The following is a 23,487-nucleotide window of genomic DNA, read 5'->3' as shown; positions in this document are numbered from 1 at the left end:
TAGACAATCCATGTTTGTCAGATTGAGTTGGTCACGATCATACCAAATAAATCTTCTGAAATACTGAATTTTAAACTGAAACCGGCAAGGCTCCACTTTACTTAAGTAAATAACTATGATTCTCCCGTGAGAAATCACCTCATTTTGCTACGTTTCACCTTGGTCATTTCTACACTTGAATTTATCAAACCACTATTCTGAAATACAGTTTCATATTTAACACAGCAACTGTACATGGACTTTTAAGCAGTTGCCACTGACTTGATAGGAAATGCTAAATAGTAATTTGTCTGTGAAGATGGAAATTGTTTTCTTTTCCATTTTCTTTTTCTTTTTCTTTTTTAATATGGGAGCACAGGTTTTCCCAGCTCTAACCCAGGTATCTCCTGCCTTTCTCAGCAGCATCCCTCAGACAGATCCTGAGATGGAAATTTTTTGTGTGTTCTTTTCTGGGGTTTTTGCCTTATGAAGGAAAGAAATGAAATACCCAAGCTGTTAGGATGTTTTCATCACTGTGAATCTTTCTGTTAAATCAGTGCTCTTATCGTGCATGTCAAACTAGGTATTATCATTTGGTATCAGTTACTAATGATCAGCCACTGTCATTGACAGGTTAAATAAGAGGTTTCTGGCTTATAATTATTTAGGGGCTAAATTTTTTTTTATGCATTTAAGTTACGGAGAGGCAGGCAGATGATTCAATAAATTTGAAAGAAAGAAAAATTGAAAGCCTTCTGTGCTTAGATCAGTGAAGACTTTGCCGTATCCAAATGTAAGAGTTATTCAGTTACTATAGATGTCTCTTGAGTCTTTTTCCTTTGGGGGTTTCCAAGTAAAAGGGGTGTTGTAAAAAGTGGTTAATGAGAGAGAGAAGAAAGAAGAATTAAATATTTTGCAGACCCCTCTGCATGTTAGACACTTTGGTATCCATAGTTCATTTAACATCCAGAACAACTCCCTGAAATAAGTAGTTACTAAAGGAGACAGTGCACGTGGATGGTAGAGCCAAGATCTGAACCTCAGAAGCCTGACGCTTGCTTCCTGGAATTACTCACTTTTTGAATGAGTAGACTGATTATTCCTTTAACAGTCCCGACATCCACGTAGAACCCGCCATCCTGGCTGGGGTTAGTCGTCATCTAACACTCCAGGCTAAGTGGCCTTTGTATGTAACCGTGCTCAATGCCTGTGGATTCTTAGACGTCTGCTTTGGAACCTGTAGGGTATCGCGTGATCCTCCACAGGGTGGACAGAGAATCTAGGTGCTACTGTCATCAGGAACTTGCAGGAAGTCGTAAGAGTCCAAGGGCTACGTAAACACCACCTTTCCATCAAATTCCTCTTCAGTAAGAAGCAGCTACAGAAGGTTGATCTTCTGTGAAATGATAGGCCTGGAGTCCCAGGTTAGCGGAAGATGGGCGAGCCAGGCTGTGGTGTACATAGGAGAGAACAGGCATTGCGTTCGGTCCCACAGATCCTTCCCAGAGCTACCGCTCACCAGCTCCATGGCCTGGTTTTTTTTTTTGGTTTTTTTTTTTTTTTTTTGGGCTGGTTACCCAGCCGGTTTGAGCCTCCGTTTCCATGTAAGCACAGGAGAGCCCATAATGCTTCCTTCAGATATCAGGTGTGAGTGTTGAGCGAGATGTACATGCTTGGAGACGGCACCCCCTCAGCACGGGCCTCCTTCAGCTCTGTCAGTCGGGGGAGGCTGGGCTGTGGGTTAAGGTGGCAGCCAAGGTTTAAGTGTCATGGACAGTACAAGTCTGTTTCCCTCGCAGGGACCCAGTTCTTCTTCCTTCTGGCTCTTCCATCCCCTCAGGACTATTCTCTACATCCAGCTGGTGGGAGGTGAAAAGAAAGTACAGAGGACAGTCAATCATCCACTCCTTAGGAGCTTTGGCCTGGAAGAGCCTCACCTCCCCTCACCTGCACTCACCTACTATTGCCCGGAACTTGGTCATTTGGCCATTTCCAACTGCAAGAGTGGCCGGGAAATGAAGCCTGGCCATCTGGACTTCCGGGGAACGCTCATGGTCTTTATGCCACATTCGCCAAATTAAGCCCTGCATACTGTGGTTTCATTCATAATGATATCGTGATTTGAGACATTCTCATCATTTTCTTTTAAGTTGGAGGAAAGTGAAAATGTGCCGTTATCAAAACCATCTCCTTGCTGATTTTTCTTAGCTCTGCGCCTCGGACAAAATCCTGGAGTTTGATCGAGATTTTCGAATCCGACATTACGCCGGGGACGTGGTGTGAGTATCTCACTCTGGAACCTGGCGTGATGACTTGCATACAGCCTCACTTTAGAAAACATAATCAGGAAAAATATAAACTGTTTTCCTATTCATCTGCATTTTTTAGCCGTTTCTCATGCCAGTGTATTTTAATTTCTGCACTCAAAACATTGGCATCGCATCACTCATCCCTTGCTTTTCAGACATTTATTAAACGCACACCATGTGGGCGTGCACAATTCCTGGCATAGTTGGCCCTCAGTCTAAGTCAACTGATGGATAAATAAACCTCGAGAGTACGTTGAGAAAGATGGATGACACAGGCCTTACTCTGAAGACGCTGACAGTTTAGTGGAGGGTGCAAGCTGATACACAATAAGTCGCTATAGTGAAGAATGGAGAGGGTTAAACTGGAGACACACAAGACATTGTGGGAACTCTGAGGAGGAGTTATTAACCCAGGGTGAGGAGTGTTGCCCCGTTTTCTGGAGGAACTGGTATCCCAGCTGAGTCCTGAACGTAAAAGAGGCTTAGTCAGGGGACAGGATCAGGAAGAGGAGACGGAGAAGACAGGGCATTCCAAGCAGAAGAGACAGCAGGTATTCGGGCCCCGAGGTGAGGGTAATCATTGTATGTGACAAACTGCTAATTAACTCTGTGAGCAAAAACCAGTTTTACTGCAGTATTTTTCAAATGTTATTTGGAAACGTAAAATTCTCATAAGCTACATTTTCTGGTTACAATGCAATAAAGGTAGAAAGTGGTAGGAAAATAATAACAAAAAAATACATATATATACATATATATATGTGTGTCTGTATATATATACATATACACACATATATATATATATAAATAAATATATAAACTACCTTAGCATTTTAGTTTCCTAGGGCTAACATAACAAATTACTGCGTGTTGGTGGCTTAAAGCAACAGAAGTTGATTCTTTGACAGTTCTGGAGGCCAGGAGTTTGAAATCTAAGGTGTCAGCAGGGCACACTCCGGAGGCTCTAGAGGGGGAGTGTTCCTTGTTTTTCCCAGCGGCTTTCCTTGGCTGGTGGCTGCATCACTCTGATCTCTGCCTCCGGGGTCACATTGCCTCCCCCTCTTCAGTGTGTCTGGGTTAAATCCTCCTCTGCATCTGTCATAAAGCTACACTTGGATGGCATTTAAGGCCCACCTGAGTAATACAGGATAAGATTCTCCTCCCAAGATCCTTAACATTTTCTCATCTTGTACCATGTAAGGTAACATTGACAGGTTCCAGGGAGTTTGACATGGTTGTCTTTCAAGAGAGGCATTTCCCCCTCTGCTACGCTTAGATGCTCTGACTGTCCACCGAACCCTGCTCCTTACCTTGCTTTTGTTTGAAGTCCCCTCTTTTCCTTTCTCCTCATTTATTACATTAGGAATTCTATTCACATAACCCATTACAGGAAGAGAGTGAACAACTGCAACAACAAAAAAGCGAATGATCGTCTCCGTAAATGTCAAAAAGACATTTGAAGAAATGTTAATAGCCGTTCCTGATTTAAGTTAAAACTCTAGAATCATAAAATAATATGGCTCCAAATTATCACCCCATCTGTCAAACTAGCCGTTAAGGCTGGAATGGCACCATTACCCACTTTTCCTGGGCCTGTTCCCAGGCCCCAGAACACTTTGAAGAGGGAAGACCCAGTTCCGTACAGATATCTGCCACTGAAATCCAGGCCCCACTCACAGGGCACTTCTGTGCAGCTTGGACTGGCTAAGTGCAGCACTGGACATTGGCCTTGGAGACCATGTAGGGCCGGCCCTTTGTTTTATGGATAAGAGAACTTACGCAGAGTGTGTAAAATTCTTACCCAAGGTCACACAGCAAGTTTATGGACTAGCTGAGATAATAATTAGGTTTCCAGACCCTTGGAGAAATATTTGATGCCTCAGATTTCCCCTTCTCTCCTTAAGCCCTTCAACCCTTTTCTAGACTTTTACTAAATATCTTCTTTGTGCACAATACTTTATAAACTATGGTCTCTGCCTACAAAGAGCTTTTCGATTAAGATGCATTCATACATATGTGATTGTATGTATATTTATTAACATATATATATACACACATACATTTATATACATTGATGCAACAAAAGATGGTTGAAAATAATTGCAATATGATTAATAACATGTGTTGTCAGAATTCAGAATAAGCAAATGATATAATGTTTCTAACTGTGTGTTTAATAGACGCAGGAAGGCAGATGCTGGTCCTTGGGTGCTAGGAATTATTTTTATAGGAAAAAGTGGGAAGGGTGCTAAAAATAAGAAAAAAAATTTCAGGAAATAGCAACTGGGCCCCTTTGACTGGAACGTGTCCTTTTGGTGGCAGAAGAGAAGTAGAAATGCCTAGAAGAGCAGATTGAGACCAAATCGCAATGAGCCCTAAAGGCCCGAACAAGGCCTCTGAAGTCTGAATTGTATGGGTCTGACCGTAGATTAAGAGTCAGGCGACTTCAAGGGTTCAGTCAAAAGTGACCTGAAGGTATCAGGAAGAAGACCTAGGTAGGAAGGGGGCAGGGAAATCATTTTGGACCCGATAGCCTTGAAGTGCCCATGGGCAGCGCAGCCCGAAGGAACCTTCTTGCAGAATTAAACGGGTAAGGCTGAAACTTTGGTGAGGGGTCAGGGCTGGAGAGCTGACAATGGTCTATACTGGCGGGATTGTCAAGGAAGGAAGCACAGACAGGCAAGACCGGAGAGCTGCAAGGAGCAGCTGCGTCTAGCGTTACTGTGTCCCCAGCCTCCTCTTAGCCTCAGTCGTGGGGAATCCTAGGTTACTGTTATGTGCACGCACACACACACACCCCCGCAGTTCACTCCCCCTTGAGACCATGCCCGGCACTGCCGCAGAGCAGCCCCCATTCCTACCTTTGTCACCAGCTGCAGTTTTAGCTGGACCTCCAAGACCTTACTCATGTCCCTGCCTCCGAACCATGAGTCCTGACCCCCTCATTTCCTCTCAAGACCTCCACGCGTGTGCCTGCTGCCGCCCCTTCGCTGCACCTGTTTCCCTTGTGACCTGCCTGCCTCCCTCTCCTCTGCATATCCAGCTCTCACTGTCCTTTCCAGTTCTTTAGGACTCTTTTCTCCCACCCTGAGCAGTGAGCCAACCTTAGGCGAGCCCTTTGACCTCCCTACAGCTGAGACGGTTAGTTCCTGTACGTTCCTGTTTTGTTTTTATCTTAGGAATGCCAGATGATAAACACAGCTGTCTTTTTAAAAGGCATCTTCCTGAGGTAAACAACAAGCCAGGCGAAAACGGTGATCTTAATCGTAATGAGGATGTTGGGGTTTGCGCTCCTCCAGAGAAGGAGAGGCAGCGAGCATCCCATCTGGGTGGCAGGCAGGTTTGATGTTCTTTAACTCAGAACTAGGTGGGCAGCATCAGCTTTAGAGATGACTGGTGCATAAGTTTTTGCAGTAGAAGGGCTTGTAGACTTCCAGAAAAGCTTAGAAGTGGCTCTTCCTTGGTGAATAATGTGTTTTCTCTTGTGTTTTTTTTTCCCCCTCAACTAGCTATTCTGTCATTGGTTTTATTGACAAAAACAAAGACACTTTATTTCAAGATTTCAAACGCCTGATGTATAACAGGTAGGATTGAAATTGTATTAATTTTCTTCATGGTAAGCTCTTTGACATACGTGTTGCATAATGTGTTTGCAGATGATTACTTTTATGTGACCATTTTAAATGTTTCTGGCAGTTTTTCTAGTTCTGCTGGATCATACTTAATGAATGAGATAATAAGTTATTTTATGATGATAAAACCTATAAACTTAGGGCAGGGACCCTACTACGAATATGATTTTCCTTGATTTCCCTCGGGTTGCCGCGGTTTCTCTGTTCCCTGCTGCCATCCTTCCGACACCCCCTACCAGTGTCCTCAGCGGTGATAGGACAGTGTCAGATCACCTCTGTCCCAGCTGAGAGCTTCACACACTCAGGTTCCCACTGTGTGTCTTTGGCTACAGCTAAGGGACCACCTTGATATCAGAGTGGCATCTAGTGTCAGTGGCAATAGGTCCTGGGTGGACAGATTCGTCTCACAATCCAAGAAAATGTGAAAAAGCGGTAAAGAAATAAAACCAGCCAAAGGACAGCAAGTTCACACCCAGTACGGGTAAACTTCGGAAAGAAGACCCGTGAAGGAGAAAGGCTTCCTTGCCAGCTGGTTCTTTTTGGCTCAGAGAAGTGTTGTCACTCACGTATTAAGGCTACTCAGTTGGTTGGTCAGTAGATCATCAAAAGTGTAGCAGGCACCTCTGAGCCTCACGTGTGCCTGTGCTCTCCGGATGCAAAGCCCCTGCCCTCCTGAGGTCTGTTATTCTAGTGGAGGTGACAGTTAATGAACAATAAAACAATGAGCTTTCAGGTAGTGACAAGTGCTGTAGAGAAAAAATAAAGTAGGCGAGAGAGATGGAAGGGTGTGGACCAGCGGGGGCAGGGGAGGCGTTACAGACAGCGTGGTCAGAAAAGGCGTCTCCAGAGAGGTGTCGTTGGAGCTGAGACCTCCGAGAAGTGAGGGGATGAGCCATGAAGCTGAGGGAGGGAGCGCTCGGGCAGAGGAGAGCTGGTCCCAAGGCGCTGGGGCGGGCGCCGGCCTGGGTGTGTTGAGGACGGCAGGAAGGCCCGTGTGGCTGGAAGCAGGGGAGGGGAGAGTGACGGGGGTGACTTTGGAGAGGTCAGCAGGGCCTGACTCGCCACGAGTGTGAGAGCCAGAGATGGAGGGAGACCGTTGGAGGGTGTGGTACGACGTGATCTCTATTCTAAAGACGCCAGCAGAGCTGCTGTGTAAAGACAGACTGTGAAGGGCAGGAGCAGGCGTAGGGGGGCCGGTGAGCAGCTCGTCGAGTAATCCAGGCTGAGACCTGGCTGGTGGTGACCGAGGCAATGAAAAGTGGTCCAAGCAGGTGCTACTGTGAGAGTAGAGCCCACAGGCATAGCTGATGGATAGGACGTGTGATGTGCCAGAGACAGAAATCGCAGATGGTGCCTGAGCAGTGGGGAAGGGGTGCTCGGTGTCTGAAGACAAGAGGAGGCGCTTATTCGTGGGGGGAAATCGAGTTTACTTTGGATACGTTTGGCCGGAGATGCAAACTGGACATCCCGTTGAAAATGCTCAATAGGCGACCGTATGCATGCATCTGGAGCTCAGGGTACAGGCAGGGCTAGAGACGTAAATTCACGGTCGTCGGCATATTGATAGTGTTTAAAGCCGTTGTCCGGGCGAGATTATCTAAGCTGAGCATGGCCAAAAAAATAAAAGAAGAGGTTGAAAGGTGAATCCCCCGAGACACTTCACCATTTAGAGTCAAGCAAAGAAGGAGGAGCTGGTAAAGGAAACTGAGAGCTTGCCGGTGACGTAGCGAGAAAACCAGGAATCTGGTGTCAGAGAGGCCAAGCCAAGAAAAATGATCAACTGTGTCATACTGTCAAGAGCAGAGTGATGTGAGGACCAAGGCTGGCCACTGGGTTTGCTGACGTGAAGGTCGGTGGGACTCTTGGCAACACTGGTTTCAACGGAGTCATGAAAACTGATGTCTGATGGGAGGGGGCTCAAGAGAATACAGAAAACAAGAATGTGGAGACCTTGTGTTTCAATGGTTCTTTCAAGAGGTCTTGCTATAAAGTGGTCCATCTGGGTGGGTGTTGAAGTGGCTAAGAGCAGGGATGGCGCCATCATCACTAGACAGACGCAGGCCTTCTAGTGATGGGAATGTGGGAGGGGCCCACGCACGAGCTGCTTGTGGAGGGAAGAGGCTTTCAGAGAGGAGTTTCGGTGCTTGGTTTGTCAGGTAAGATGCACTCGTTTTGAGGGAGACATGAAAGAGTCTGGCATTGCTCTGTGTCGAAAATGTCAAAAAGTCAAATCGGAAAAGTGGCCTCAGTTTGCCAGTGGCAGAGTCAGGGCGGATTGCCCGGGGAAGGCCGCCAGGCTTCCAGGGGGCTGCACAAGGTGGCCTTCGTCACAGCCCAGAGGCTCAGCTCCCCCTTCTAGTGGTGGATTCAGGGAACCCCATCTTCTGAGGACCAGTGCAGAGACAAAGCAGCAAGTGGACTGATTTCCAGCACAAAATCCGGCAGTCTCACAGTATGGAACACTTGCGTTGGTATGAGGGGCTCTTCTTCCCTACTGGAAAACCTGCCTGGGAGGTCAAATGGAACTCTAGTTTATGAACTGCTGAGTTGCTTGGTAAGCATGGAATCAGAACAAAGGAACGTAGAGAAATCCAGCAGTTAAAGGCATCGGGCTAAGATGAATCCATTTCACAACAGAGATGGTCTTGCCAAAGGTGTAAAAAGATTAAAAGTCCGTTTGTTGCAACTTATTGGGTATATGTCCTTAGTAGGAAAGGCCTTGCCACTGGGGTGGGAAATCTGGGAATTATTTTGGTTAAACCTATCCTCCTAGATGGTGTTCGGATGGGCTGCCTTTGCCCTTGGACACTGTTCCATGATTTCATGGCTAAACGACCTCCCAAAATTTCAGTGTGTGTGTGTGCATGTGTGTAAATGGAAGGAGCAAGGAGCAAGCAGGTGGCGTGTCAGGTGCACGGATGACCCTTGACCCCTCTCGTTAGCCAGGTACACTCTGCCTTATCTATAGTGCATGCTGGATTTCTGGATAAACGAGCTTCCCTTTTAAGAAAAGGTATCTTTTAAATGTCTGAAAACTATGTTGACTTACTGGCCTGAAAGTTCTTTCTCTTTAAAAGGACAGTATGTGTCTGTTTTGATTCATTATGCATCCGTTCTACTGTTTAATAATAATAATATAATAATAACAATAATAGCCATCTTATTCCTTCATTTTCAACACTCCCCCCTCCCTCCACTTACAAGGTGATACAGGAAAAGTGTCTTAAACAGTAAGGTGGAACTGGGGGTGGAAACTGCATAGATCCAAAACCAGTGATTTTCAAGGTGCACATGCTCTGCTTTCTGGCAGTTCTGTTCCATAGGTGTTAGGAAGGCATCCAGGCTTCATTTGTACTGAAGGTTGAGAACCATTGTCTCAGGTTGTCTCTCTGCTAAAGACTGAAATGGAAAAGTTAAGGAAAAGCAATATCCATTTATATGGTCATTTTTATTGATAACGTAAATCATTGGAAAATTATGAAATAAGACTGGAACGTAGTAAAACTGGTCCATAAGCCACAGGTCATTGCATTATTTTATAGCCACTTTTGATGGTAGTTGGCACAGCCTCCTGGTAACAGAGAGGATTCGGAGTATTGCTCTGCCTTCGTGCACAGACCAGGTCACCATGCACCTCACCGTTTATGCTCCTTGCACCTTTGTCATCCGTTCTGGCAGTTTGCTGCTATTATTTGGAGCCCCTGTATACAGAAATTTACTAGATGTTTGGGAAACCAACTCAGTTTTCTTAATTTTATACCAGGGAGGGAAAAGTGGACAAAGTGATGGCAACAGGAAACACAATAAGCAAAGAAGGTCCATTAAGTCTTTCCTATTCTCAACCCTCAATTAAAAAAAATTTTTTTTCAATAAGAGAGAAGTTTCCCAGGAAGCAAGTAACATTTTTCAGTTCCTTTACTTTCAAATCAAAAGCACCCAAGGTGAAACAGGAGGAAAATCAGAGCGGAGACCACCACGCATGTGTATACAAATATCTCCACGGAGCCAAATAAGGAATATGTCATTTTTAGCCTGAAAACTGGCCTGAAGTGCACTTTAAGAATTGGATCGCAACCCGTCTTAGTGTCACATCAATAAAATATTATAACTGCCAGCGCCACCTACAAATGTGTTCATAAATTCCGCTGCTGTAAAGGGATTTCCTAGAAGACAATGTAAAGGTGGTTATACTCAGATCTGGATTTTTCGAAAGACCTGGCTTTTTGTGGTGTGACCTCTACTGTAAGAAGATCTGTTTCAGTTGGAAGATGCTCTCACCTTCGTGATTTCTGCTGTGACACTGAGAATCATTTTCCTGCTGGCAGTTTGTTCTCATTCTTAAAATGACCACCAAACCTGTTTCATTGTAGGTATGTGGTAAAAGAACCACGTAAGCCATTTTGAGGGTCCTCGGTAACTCGTCCAACATCACTTTAAAGAAGGTTAAAGACTTTTTCGAATGTAGTCCAGTTTGGACACATCCTCTTGCTCTGTGGTGTGGTACCTGTCATTATACTTTCAGCCTAATTTTCTGGATGGAGTTATTTTTCCAGCTGGGCCTTGTGAGTTCAGTCTGCTGTGCAGTTGGGTACAGTTCAGCAGGACTGCTTAGCAGTTCTTTTTCAGCTTATTTGAATGTAACATTCAAACCACTCTTTCTGTGCTTCTCAGTTCAAATCCTGTGCTGAAGAATATGTGGCCTGAAGGCAAACTGAGCATCACAGAGGTGACCAAGAGACCCCTGACCGCCGCCACCTTATTTAAGAATTCTATGATTGCCTTAGTAGACAACCTTGCATCAAAGGTAACTCTTTTCTTTTTTAAATATCCATTTTATTTCATAGATTCTTTCTTGAGAGATGTTACAGAGAATGTACGTATGATTTGCTCTTTAAGTTATTGTAATAAATGAATCATGTTGAAGAACATACATTCATATATTTCAAGTGAATGTTATAATGGAATTCTTAATTCTGGTTTTTTTTTTTTTTTTTAACATGGCTTAATGAAACAGTTGTTCGTGTCCCAGGTGAAATGCTCTTCTTAAGTTGGGGCTTTTTCTTCTAATGTTGTCATCAAGGGAAAAGTCTTAGTGAGATCTTTTAAAAAAAAAAAATTATATATATATATATGGCATAGTATGTGCCTGACAAAATGAATTGCAGCCCTGTGCTGAAGACAGGGCCTGGCTTTTTTTTTTTAATCTTGAATTAAATTATAATATGCTATCCTTATATTGTATCTGAATACAAAATAACCAGGTTAAGTTTTAAGAGGAAGTTTAATATTTAAGTCTTATCCATAGGCTGTTTTAAATAACTGAAATAAAAAGATGTATTATTGACAGTTATTTCTGCTTTTTATTGTTCCTTTGAGGTCTAATACTGTTTGATAACTTTAGTCTGGGTTTTTGGGTTGTTTTTTTCCCCAGTGTTTTTCCTTAAAGAACAGATTTCTGCTCTTAACTGCTGCCATTGACAAGTTGATAAATTAGGCAGCATTCTAGGACTCATTATTTTTAGTTCCTTCATTTTTTATCTTTCTCTTCTGGTGCTTTTCCAGTGTATTTTTTCTTCTTCATTTTTATCTTTTTTTTTTTTATCAACTTCCTCTCTAAAAATTTAAATCTGTATTATTTCTGGTTACCTCCCTGTGGATAAATTAGGCAGATGACACAAGAACACGTCTCTTCAATAGCATTCTATTTTCGTCAGGATTCGTTGGCCTCAGGTGACAACAAATGAGCACAATTCGTTGGCTTGTATAATCCAACCTCCAGCAAGGCTGGGGTAGGGACACCAGAGCTGGAGGTGAGAATAAAGTTAGGACTCCTCCTCTTGTCCATCCGATTCTCTCGGTAGGTCAGCTTCAACCTGCCTCATCCAGCAAGAAGGGAGGTGAGCTTAGAAGGAAGGCGTGTGACACAAGAAACAGGGATGAACACAGAATTTTACAAAATAGATGTTTTAAAATACATGACTCATAAGCGTATTGTTTATAAGCTATATCAGATTTATTTCATTAGAAACAGATCACTTTTTATTTTCTAAATTTCATAGTTAAATGTGCATTTTTTAAAAATAAAAATTCTAGAACTACCTGTAATTCCCGTATCAGGAATTGCACTCAGCTGCTAAACAAGAGACACACTCCCTCCCCACCAAATTAGTGGCTTAAAGAAGAGAGACATTTATTTCTCTCTCCTGCAAATGAAGTATGGAAGAAGGTATCTCAGGACTGGTGTGGCAGCTCTAAGGTTACTGGAGACCCAGCTTCCTTCTGTCTTTCTGCTCTACCAGACTAGTGCTTGGCATCCATCCTCCTGGTCCAAGATGGTAGCCGGAGCTTCTCTTTTAAAGAGACTTCCTGGAGGTCTCACACAGTGCTTTTGCTACATCTCTCTTGCTGTACCTAGTTGCCAGGGAAGCTGGGAAGTGCCTTTTTATTCTGGTCAGCAGTGCACCCAGCTGGAAGTAAATACTCTGTTTCAAAGTAGGGAAATAAAAAGTACTTGTCTGTGAGGTAGGCAGCTGGCCTAGCCGACCCTGCTAAGCCCCGCAGTCTGTGTTTGCAGAGGTGGAGGAATGAGGGAGAGAGCAGGGACAGGCGAAAGAATGCAAGCACCTTACCCGTCCAGTAGAAGGCAGGAAGGCGAGCAGGGCAGAAGCAAAGGAAAAAATGTTACATTTAGAACATACAAATTAATATGCTAGAAATAAATCTAATTGGTACTTACCATAAATGTAAATAGACTAAACAGACTGGATAGGAAGAAAATCCAGGTACAGGCATACCTTGTTTTATTGTACTTTGCAGATAATTGCATTTTTTACGAATTGGAGGTTGGTGGCAACCCTGCAAAAGGCAAACCCCTAGTGGCACCATTTCTCCATCAGCATTTGCTCTCTTTGTGTCCCTGTGTCAGTTTGGTGATTCTTGCAATATTTCGAACATTTTCATTGTTACTAGATGTGTTAGGGTGGTCTGTGAGCAGTGATCTTTGATCTATGACTTGATGAAGGTTCAGCTGATGATTAGCATTTTTTAGCAATAAAATATTTTTTAAGTAAGTATGTACCTTGTTTTTTTAGGCATAATGCTATTTCACACGTAATAGACTGCAGTAAAGTATAAACATAACTTTTATATGCACTAGGAAACCAAAAAATTCTCGTGACTCACTTTATCGCAATATTCACTTAATTGCCGAGGTCTGACTGAACCCGCAGGACCACCAAAGTTTTGCCCTGATGTTGATAAGAGCAGCTTAATTTACACTAGGCAGAAAGATTAAAAACAAAGAGGTGGATAAAGCTATATCAACCCCCCACCCCAAGAAAAAAAACCTAGTGAAATAATATTAATGTGAGAGAACATAGGATTTAAGGGGAAAAGTATTAATGCAGATAAAGAGATTAACAATAATAAAGTGGAAATACCAAAGACAGTAAAGCCATTTTGAACAAGGTACCATTTAGAACTAAGTAGCCATGATGGTACGTGAACTCTATAAAGCAAAAAAAAAGAAAAGAAAAGAAAAAAAAAAAAACGTGAAAAATGTGAAAGAAAAACTTGACAAGTCCACAATCCTAGAGGGAGGTTTAAAACCAACTCTACCAGAAACTGATAGATCAAGCAAAATCCTTAGTAAGAATGCAGAAGCTTTGAAAACCAAATTTAAACTTTATCTAATACATCAAAAGATCTCTGTACCCAGGGAACAGGGAATACATAGTCCTTTCAAGTATACATGGAACATTTACAAGAATTGACCACATGCTAGATCACAAAGGAAGTCCCAGCTATTTTAACAGATGTACAGATGTATTCTCCATCCTCACAACAAGTGAAATAAAAATCAGCACTAAAAACTTTTTTAACGTGCTTGGAAACTTAAAAACGTTCTCCTAAATAAGTCACAGGTTGAATTGGAAATCACAATGGAAATTACAAAATATCTGGAACTACATAACAAAGAATCTATTAGAATTTGTAGAATTCTCCTAAAGTGGTCCACTTGTTATGCCCTTACTAAAAAGAAAAAGGGAAAAAAAATAGAAAGTAAATGAGTTAAGTTCAACTCAAGAAGCCAAAAACAGAACTCCAAAGAAAATCTAAAGAAAGGCATAAGAAAATAATCTTCAAATAGCAAAAATTGAAAGTAATAGACCAGAAAAATTAATCAAGTAGAGAAACCTTTAATAAAACAGATTTTTAAAAAAGAGAAAGCCATAATAAGAATGAAAAAAAATACCACTTCATACATTATAGAGTTTTTTAAAGCATCAGAATACTTTGAACAACTATGCCAGTGAATTTGAAAAATTAGTTTTCTGGAAAAATATGTTATCAAAATTAACTCAAGAAGAAATAGAAAACCTGAATAAATCAGTAACATTAGAGATTCTGAATCACTAATCAGAAGTCTGCCTTCCCCAGACTTTGCCAAGAACTTTAGACCCAGATGGTTCTACGGATAAGTTTTATAAATCCTTCAAGGAGCCTGTAATTCCTGTCATACGTAAGCTGTTTTGAAGGATGGGAAGAAGAGAAGCCACCTCATTTAATGAGATTAGTATTACCTTAGTACAAAGTTAACATGAGAAAATGAAATCAGAGATGAGTTAAAAGCTAGAGATGAGGCAAACCTAGGAACACAGATGTGAAGATTTTAAAAATACACGTGAGCAATGCGTTTTCTGGCAACAGGGTGAGCAAGATACCCACTAAAACCAACTGAAAACAACCAGAAAGTTAGGTGAATTATAAAAACCAGCTCCCTGAGTGCGGTCATGAGCTAACAAGAAAGCACGGAGGATGCAGGCCGGGCGCTGAGTGAAGGCAGCATATCAGGTGGCAGGAAGTCTGATTACTACATGCAAGTCAGAAATGCAAAAAGAAGAGCAAAGCAATTGGTAAATATGCGGATGCACGTAAACAAACTGTGAAGGAATGTTTTAGCAGATTAAAAATGCTGATTAGAATTAAACAGTCCAACAGTAGCATGTAAATTGGAAGGTTTGGGTTTAAGGCCCTTGATTGTTCAGGAAAAGGATAAAAATAGAGTTATAAGTTAGTTTGTAACTCCTTGTTAAATTTTCTGGTATAGTCATTGAAAGAATAGAAATGAGGCTGTAACTTCCAAACTAGTGATTGAGGGTGGGGAGAGCCAGCACGAGGGGAAAAAAAAATCAGTTCTAAAAAAAATAGGAAAAAGGAGACAAAAAAAGTAGGAAAGCTAGGACAAATCAAGGTGGTAGAAATAAATCCAAATGTATTAGTAATTATAGCAAACATAAATGGAGAAAAACTGTCAAATCAGATTAAAGGAAAAGAATACAGATATATTACCATTTATTAATGACGTGAGAATTATAAGCTAGCCAATATTTTCATCCTTCTCCTAAACATAACAGAAAAGTTGAACGTTTAACCTTAAAAAGACATATCAGGCCAGTTCCGACATCCTTGAGTCACCTTAGTCCAACTTCTGGAGTGGCTCAGCCATCAGCTACCTGCCATTCCTAAAAGTGCCAAACCCCTTTCCATTCACCTTTAACTCCCAAGGTTGGCTATTCAGGATTCCAAACCCAAGTGTGGTCCTGCACCTAGGGCCGCGGGTTCCAGCTTTCATCCTCTGAGCCCCTGAAGGCTGTCAGCGGCTGTGCTCAGCCTCATGGCTGCCTCTCCAGGTCTCTAGTCGCCTCTCAGACAAAAGCAGCCCCGAAGGCTGGCCTTGCCCCTGTGGACTTTAGTCTTAGTCTCATCTTGGCTGCATCATTAGCTCTTTGATGCATTCAAGATTTCTCCTCTCCGTGCTGTGTTTTGACTAGCACTTTTTTTTCAGTGACTTCGTCAGGAAGGTTGATTGATACAAATTGCCTAGTCCTCCATCACCAGAAGTGCGTGTCCCTGACTCCTCCCTTTTTCAGAGTCCACATGGTGATTTAAAATGCATATCTTACCTCCCCACCTAGATTATAAGTCTTCTGAATCTAAGGAATGAGTTCTACTAATTCTGTATACCTCTTGATAGCTCACAAAGCACTCTGAGCAGATGGTCAGTAAGTTATTAAATGAACCTGAATTTGCCTTTGGCTCCGATTGTGTTCAACGCAGGTTAAATAAATGAACATGTAAATCAACTGTTTTCCAGCTAATCTGTGTACTGATTGGCGTACTTTGACAAAGGATGTTTTTCACATAAAATACAGGGAGAAGCAGGTTAAAAAGTGCAAGAGAATAAGATCACTATTAGCTTTTGTGATTTAACCTCAATAAGACCCTTAAGAATTTGTCACATTTAAGATTTCTTAGGCTGAGTCAGTCTGGCTATTTATAAAAGAGAGAGGAGGCGGCATTTATAAATTGAGACAGAATGCTGAGTAAATATAGAGGAAGTATTTCCACTAGATTCCTTATCTGAAGGTTTTTATATTTACTAAGCAGTTGGCATTCCCCAGCCCCTTACTTGGTCATTAGTGTCCATTCCAGTGTTACTATTTCCTGTGTGTAATCTGTCAATACTGGTAAAATTCCATTCAACTGGTTTCTGTTTAGTGGAGTTACTTTAAGTACTGAAAGGATCCCCTACACTAAGACTGCTTTGCCCACATGATTGCATAAATTACTGAGTTAAAAATATTTTCTAATTCACACTGTAATTTTCTTCTCAACCCAAGAAGTATGTTTCTTAATTTCCAGTCATCTAAGATTTTCTAATTATCTTCTTACTCTTGATTTCTAGCTTAATCTTATTTGGTCAGATACTCTGTGTGATTTCAGTCCTTAAAAATTTGTTAAATTTTCTTCATACGTTTTGTTTATATATTAACATCATTTGCATTTCATATTCTGCACACATCCATTAGGTCAGGTTTACTGGTCATATTATTGTCCAGTCTTTCTGCATTCTTACTAATTATTTTGTTTTGTCAGTGCTGAAATGTGTGATAAAACCTACTTTGATTCTGAATTTGCTTCTCCTTGTTGTGCCTCCAATTTTTGCTTTAAATATTTTGAGAATTTATTAGGCTTATTCAAGTTAGAGCTGTTATTTGTTCCTAATGTTTGAGTCATTTGTCACTATGAAATGCCTTTATTTCTAAGTTGCTTTTCACCTTCAAGTCAGCTTTGCACAAATAAAACAGTTTCATCCAGCTTTCCCTTTGGCCATGGTTTGCATGGTCTGTCCTTTTCCACCCTGTTACTTTCAACCTTTCTGTATCATTATGTTTCATGTGTAAGTAGCATATAGTTAGCTTCGGTTTTTTATCCGTTCTGGCTGTCTTTGTCTTTTGAATAAATCATTTAGCTTATTTATTCTTAACATAGCTACTGTATGTTGTACTTGAATCGACCATCTCCTTCGTGCTGCTTGTCTCTTGTATGTTTCTTTTATTGTTTTTCTAATCTCTTTGATTGATTACTTTGGGCACAAGGTAAACAAAATTCTGTGCCTTCTCTTGACAGTTTAACCTCAGTTAAATTTCCAGCTCTGTTCCCCTGTAATCTAGGAAGATGTATTTGAACTGTATTACTAGGCAGCATCACTTAATGATAAAAAACTACCCCATTCATAAATTGCATCTGAACTGGGAGAATGATAAATGCCTGGTGGGGATGACATACTTTTGGCTTCCCAAGTGTGGTGACTCATGTATCAGGCATGTCCCTATCAAGGACGTGGGAGCTATGTCTTTAGGATTGTTCTAAGAGATGTTGAATCCTAGGGGATGTGAGGCTTTTAAACCAAGGGCACTTCCCACACGTGTCTGGTGTGGATCCCATCTCTGTGGGCCTGCACTCTCTTTCGCCGGCCTGCCGTGTGGACTGCGGCACCACCCTGACACTGCCTGCTGGCGAACTAGGCTCTGGTCTTCTGAGTAGACTCGTGCCAAGTGTGGCCACGAATCTTTTGAGTCAGGATGTTTAGTTAAGCCTAGGAAGACACCCTTTTCTCGCACTTCCCCCCCACTGCTCTGTTTCAATTTTTTATCACTCCCTTTACTCCCTGTATTGTTTTTAGAAGATTTATACCATAATATTGTTTGGCAGTTACTTGAGTTATTACAGTGTCATTCTTGAATGTAAAAACCTAATATTTGGTGCTTTAATCTCCTTCCTGGACAATGCAAGGTCCATAAAACATCTTAATTCCATTCGTCTTCCTCCCCACTTATGTGCTCTTTTAGTCATGTATTTATATTTAAATATACTTAATATTTAAATATATATATTAAGCCAGTAAGATGATGACATCTTATTATTTTCATTACTACTAGGTATAGTCAGTATCTGTTTAGATTTGCTCATTTATCACTTCTTTTCTTCATTTTTCTGTGTCACTGACCTTCCTCTGGGACCATTTCTTTTCTGCCTGAACTTCATCCTGTTATCTTTGAGGCCTGATGTTGACACATTCTCTGTTTTTGTTTACCTGAGAATATTTTATGCTATTTTCCTTCTAGAAGAATATTTTTGCTGGGTGTAAAATTCTGCACTGACAGTTCTTTGAGCAATTCAGAGAAGTACTCGTTTGTCTTCTGGATTCCATTGTTTCTTTTGGGAAGTCAGCTGTCAGTCTGTTTGTTGCTTCTTAAGGTAATCTGACTTTTTCCTTCTGACTGCTTTTCTTTGGTTTTCAGAAGTCTTCCTATGATGCACCTAGGTGTAGGGTTTTTTTTTTTAAATCTTGCTTGTAATGTATAGGACTTCTTCATTTTGTTATAGCTTGATTGTTTTTCATCAGTTTTGCAAAATTCTTGGCTATTAGCTCTTCACATACTGCTTCTGCCCCTTCTGTCTCCTCTCCTTCAGGACCCCAGTTACTTAGACCATGTCACTCTATCTTCTGTGCCTCTTAACCTCTCTTGTTTTCCATCTTTTTATCTCTCCATAATCCATTCTGGGAAATTTCTTTCCACCTATCTTCTAGTTCATTATTTTTTTCTTCAGCTATTTCTAATCTACTCTTTTACTGAAGTACTGAGTTCTTGATTTCTGCTATTGCATTTTGAGTCCCAGGTTTTTCGTTTGGTTTAGTTCTTTCTTATAGTTTCTGGTTCTCTAAAAAAATTCTCAATATTGTCTTTTATCATCTTGAACATGTTAAATGTACTTATTTTAATATTCTTATCTGATAACTCCAATATCTGGACCCCTTCAAGTCTGTTTGTTTTGTATGTTGTTTTGCTATTTCCAATTCATGTTATCTTGGCTCCTTATATGTCTGGTTAATTTTTATTTTATTCCAAACATTATTTTTGCAAAACTGTATACGGGAAGAATTGGAGGCCCAAGTTTATGTAATCTTTCTCTAGGGGAGATTTATCTTTGCTCCTTTTAGGCCCCTAAAAGCACTGATATTCCAAAGAAGCTATTCCAGTTTGAAGGACTAAAATGAGTCAAAGCTGAAGCCCTGTCCCTGTGAGGGACTGCCTACTTCTGATTCACCCTTATTGCTAGTGGCAGCCTTTTTGGATCTCAACCCAAAGTGAGAGGGGTTTACCTGTGACCTCCTTCTTTTCAGGCCCTAGTCTCTAATCTGTGTCCTACTTGCTTATGAGGCTATCAGAACCATTATTCAGATCCCCCCACTTCCTCTGGAGTTGGCAAATCCTGCCCCCCCCCAAAAGGAAAAAAACTCTTCTGGGTTCTGGGTTCTCCACTACCTTGTTAGCTCTCCAGTGTCTTTAAGCAGGTGTTTTGCCTGTTTTGTTTGCCTGTCCTTGGTGTCCCCAGCATGAGTGTTGGTTTAAATTGCCTCATCTGTCCTTATTTAAGTAGAATTCCAAATATCCTCATTTCATTAAATTATTAGGTCCATGAAGACTTTATCATAGCTAGTTAAGAGCAGAGACAACTAAGACCCAAGTGTCTTGATTCTGTATAAGGCGTATTCTGTTACAACAGCACCGAAGCACACAGACAGATCTAGCATTTTGGTATTTACTGTGCTCAGTGCTACTCCTCTTAGTTTATCCACCAAGCAGTAAAGACGATATCCTAAGAAACTCAGCAAATCCTCAAGTAAATCCCTCATTTTCCTATCCCACTGTTTGCTTTAAATTTATTACAGCAATCAGGCAAGAGAGAGAAATAAAAGGGATCCAAACTGGAAAAGAAGAAGTAAAAGTGTCACTATATGCAGATGACATGATACTATTTATAGAAAACTCTTAAAGGTCAACACAAAAACTACTAGAAATAATCGAAGAATTCAGCAAGGTAGCAGGTTACAAGATTAACGTTCAAAAATCAGTTGCATTTCTTTACACTAATGATGAGTCAACAGAAGAAGAAAGTAAAGAAACAATCCTCTTTAAAATAGCACCCAAAGTAATAAAATACCTAGGAATAAATCTAACCAAGGAGGTGAAAGACTTAGGCATGGAAAACTATAAACCACTGATGAAGGAAATTAAAGAAAACTTTAAAAAATGGAAAGATATCCCATGCTCCTGGATTGGAAGAATCAATATTGTTAAAATGGTATAAGCCCCTTTTAAAAGTAAGCTACTTACCTCCCCCTATAAATGCTCCATTTGAAAACCATTTCGGCTGTAATGAACATTTGGCCACCCATCACTCTATTTTAAAGTAAGCTTCTGCTTGTGCTTTATAGTCATGTCAGTCCTCTGCCCGTCTTTGATCTACGCCAAAGAGGGAACTGAGGTTGCTCATCACCTGACCTTAAAATACAGAGCTCATCCTGCGTCATCCAGGTGGGCCCAGTGTAAATGCAGGAGTTCTTCAAAGGGAAAGTGGGGGCAAAGAGTCAGATCTAGAGAGATGGCACCCTGAGAAGGGACTCATCAGGCCATTGCTGCCTTTGAAGATGGGAGGAGGCCACAAGCCAAGGAATGTGGGCAGCCTCTTGAAGCTGGAAAAGATAAGGAGATGATTTCTCCCCCAAAGCTTCCAGAAAACCACAGCCCTGTGATACCCTGATCTGTAGCCCGCTGAGACCCATTGCTGACCTCCAGAACTGTACAAGAATAAATTTGGGTTGTTTTAAGCCACAAAGTTTGTGGTAATCTACAACCGTAGGAAACTGATACAGTAGGAAATTTCTATTTTCCTTTGAAAAAGGAAGAAAAGGACGTTGCTTTTCATCATGGAAGGCAGCATTATCACTATACACTTGGAGCTTCCTGTTTAGGTGTCAAAACTGTTATTCTGTTCAGAGTGCAAGTAAAGTCACATTCAGCAGATCTCCCCTACTTGCAACCTCCAGACCTCAGCGGAACTCAAAACTGCCTCATGTCGTTTTCTGCCTAGTGCAGAAGACTCTTTCTTAATTAAAGTGCTACTGTGTGTCTGATGGATAACAGATTCAGAGAAGAAAATAGCTCTTCACTCCAATAAGCAGGATACATTTGACCCCAGTGATTCCTCCAGTGATGCCTTGCTATCTTCACTGTACCTGGATCTGTGCCAAACACAGTTTTATATTTGAAAGGAGTTATGATCTAATACAAGGTTCCAAACTTAATTGGCACAGAGGGAATGATTTCTTGCTAGGCTCTCTCTCAGAGTCACTGATGCCTGCAGATGACTTTGTAACTTCTCTACTTACATATTTCAATCTCTTTTTTGAAAGTCCAGGCTAATGTGGTAGTGGTGGTGATGATGGCGGTGGATGATGACAAGGATGATAACGGCACTTACGGAGCACTTCCTGTGTCCCAGGGCTGTGCCTCGTATTTCCCATTCTTTATGATAGCATGTCTTTACCACAGCTCCTGTCTCTTTCTATTAAATTTCCATTAAAATTAAGTTTCCTATTAAATGACTCCTTCTGTTACTTTTAACCGTGTTTCCATAAATACAAAAAAAAAAAAACTTGATGTTTACATATCTCAACTACTTATACCCTAGTTTTATCCCCTTGCTCCTATTTCTGATGAATCCTACAATATAATAAAACAGAATTTTAGCTGAATGCCTGAGCGCTTCCAGCCTTTACAGGGAGGGGAAAAGGAGAGTAACTGCTTTATTTGTAAGAGTATGCCTGAGGAACCAGAGGCACAGAGCTGGCTTTGACCCAGGTAACGCTGATTGCATATTAGTGTCCGTAATCTGGGGTTTTTCTCCACCGGAACTTAACCACCTGCCGCTGGCATTTCTGTAGGAACCATATTACGTACGTTGCATCAAACCCAACGACATGAAGTCCCCGCAGATATTTGACGACGAGCGCTGCCGGCACCAGGTGGAGTACCTGGGACTCCTGGAGAATGTGAGGGTGCGCCGGGCAGGGTTCGCCTTCCGCCAGACGTACGAGAAGTTTCTTCACAGGTGAGGTGGGACTGAGCGAAGAAACCTGACGGGTCCCCCCCGGGTTTCACGATGCATCGGCTCACAGCAGACGGTCTGAATATCTGGTGCATGAACAGCAGAGTTGGGGAAGCTGAAGATGTGAAAGACTTTCCCCAGAATCAGCCGGAGGTCCCCTTGGGTTTGTGGTTTTTGGACCATGGCAGGGAAAACGTTTTATTCTTCACGGGGAAAATGTGGGCGTGTAGTAGAGTAGGGAAAAGACGAGGATTTGGAGTCACATCTGGGTGGGAACCCTGGCTATGCCACTCGTTCACTGCCTGCCCTTGGTCTAGAAATTTAACTTCTCTGACTTTGTTTCTGCATCTGTAAAATGAGTGTGGTAATGCCACTTCATAAGCTGGTGTTGTGAGGATCCGATGACCCTAAGTGAAATGGCTAGGGGCTGGCACACAATAGATGTTCAGTTAATGCTGCTTGTCATTACTAATATTAGTAACTACAATAGTAATAAAATATTAAGTAGTTAATCATAGAGGCCCTAAAACCCATCCACCTGCCTGAATCCTGGCTTTGCCATTTCGTAGCTTTTTGACTTTGGGCAAATCAAATCATATAACCTGCCTCCGTTTCCTCATGTGTAAAAAGGGGGCTAATAATAGTAACTACTTGATAGGGTTGCTGGAGGATTAAATGAGATAATATAAAGCACTTAGACTAGTGCCTGACATACAGTATTTACTCAATACGTGTGTAAGATATCATTTCTATTGTTATTTATTAAAAATGATCATGATAGTTGACACCTGGGACTCATAAGAATAGTGTTTTGAATTCCGTCAGTTCATTTATTTTAAAATATTTATTGAACATTTCCTATGTTTCTAGACTACAGATTCCACAAAAAAAAATATGATTAAATACATAAAATATTAGTTGGTGAGAAGAGTCTCTAAGGAGATTATAGTGTCAGGAAGGAGCCAGTCATACAAAGGTCAGAGAAAAGAGCAGGTGGAGCCGAGGCAGCAGCCAGGGAAAGCCTTTGTTGCAACAGTAAGTGTGTTACCAAACACAGTCCAGTGTGGCTGGAGGATGCTGAGTGACAGGGCAGTGGTGTGGGATGAGACCAGAGAGATGGCCAGGGGCCAGATCACGCTGAATTTTGTAATCCAGACTAAACAGTTTAGATTTTGGCTAAGTGTGATAGAAAACCATTGGTGGATTTTCAGCAGGGAGTGACACAATCTCATGGATGTTTTAAGAGATCACTGTGGGGAGGAGGGTAT

General features: G+C 41.6%; 1 protein-coding gene across 2 annotated transcripts in view; it reads left to right on the top strand.

Annotated features, from left to right (window-relative positions):
* The window catches only part of MYO1D (myosin ID), a 304,232-nt gene that overhangs the window by 108,215 nt on the left and 172,530 nt on the right, over nt 1-23,487 (top strand). For both annotated transcript variants that reach the window (XM_032457713.1, XM_032457714.1), the window contains exons 12-15: nt 2,188-2,258; nt 5,798-5,872; nt 10,592-10,724; nt 22,056-22,222. In XM_032457713.1, the coding sequence (XP_032313604.1) occupies nt 2,188-2,258; nt 5,798-5,872; nt 10,592-10,724; nt 22,056-22,222 (446 nt within the window). The remainder of the gene's footprint in view (nt 1-2,187; nt 2,259-5,797; nt 5,873-10,591; nt 10,725-22,055; nt 22,223-23,487) is intronic.

This window comes from Camelus ferus, chromosome 16 (assembly GCF_009834535.1).
Source record: "Camelus ferus isolate YT-003-E chromosome 16, BCGSAC_Cfer_1.0, whole genome shotgun sequence".
NCBI classification, from domain to species: Eukaryota; Metazoa; Chordata; class Mammalia; order Artiodactyla; family Camelidae; genus Camelus; species Camelus ferus.
Note: the sequence above shows the minus strand (reverse complement) of the source record. Positions and strands in the feature narration are given on the sequence as shown.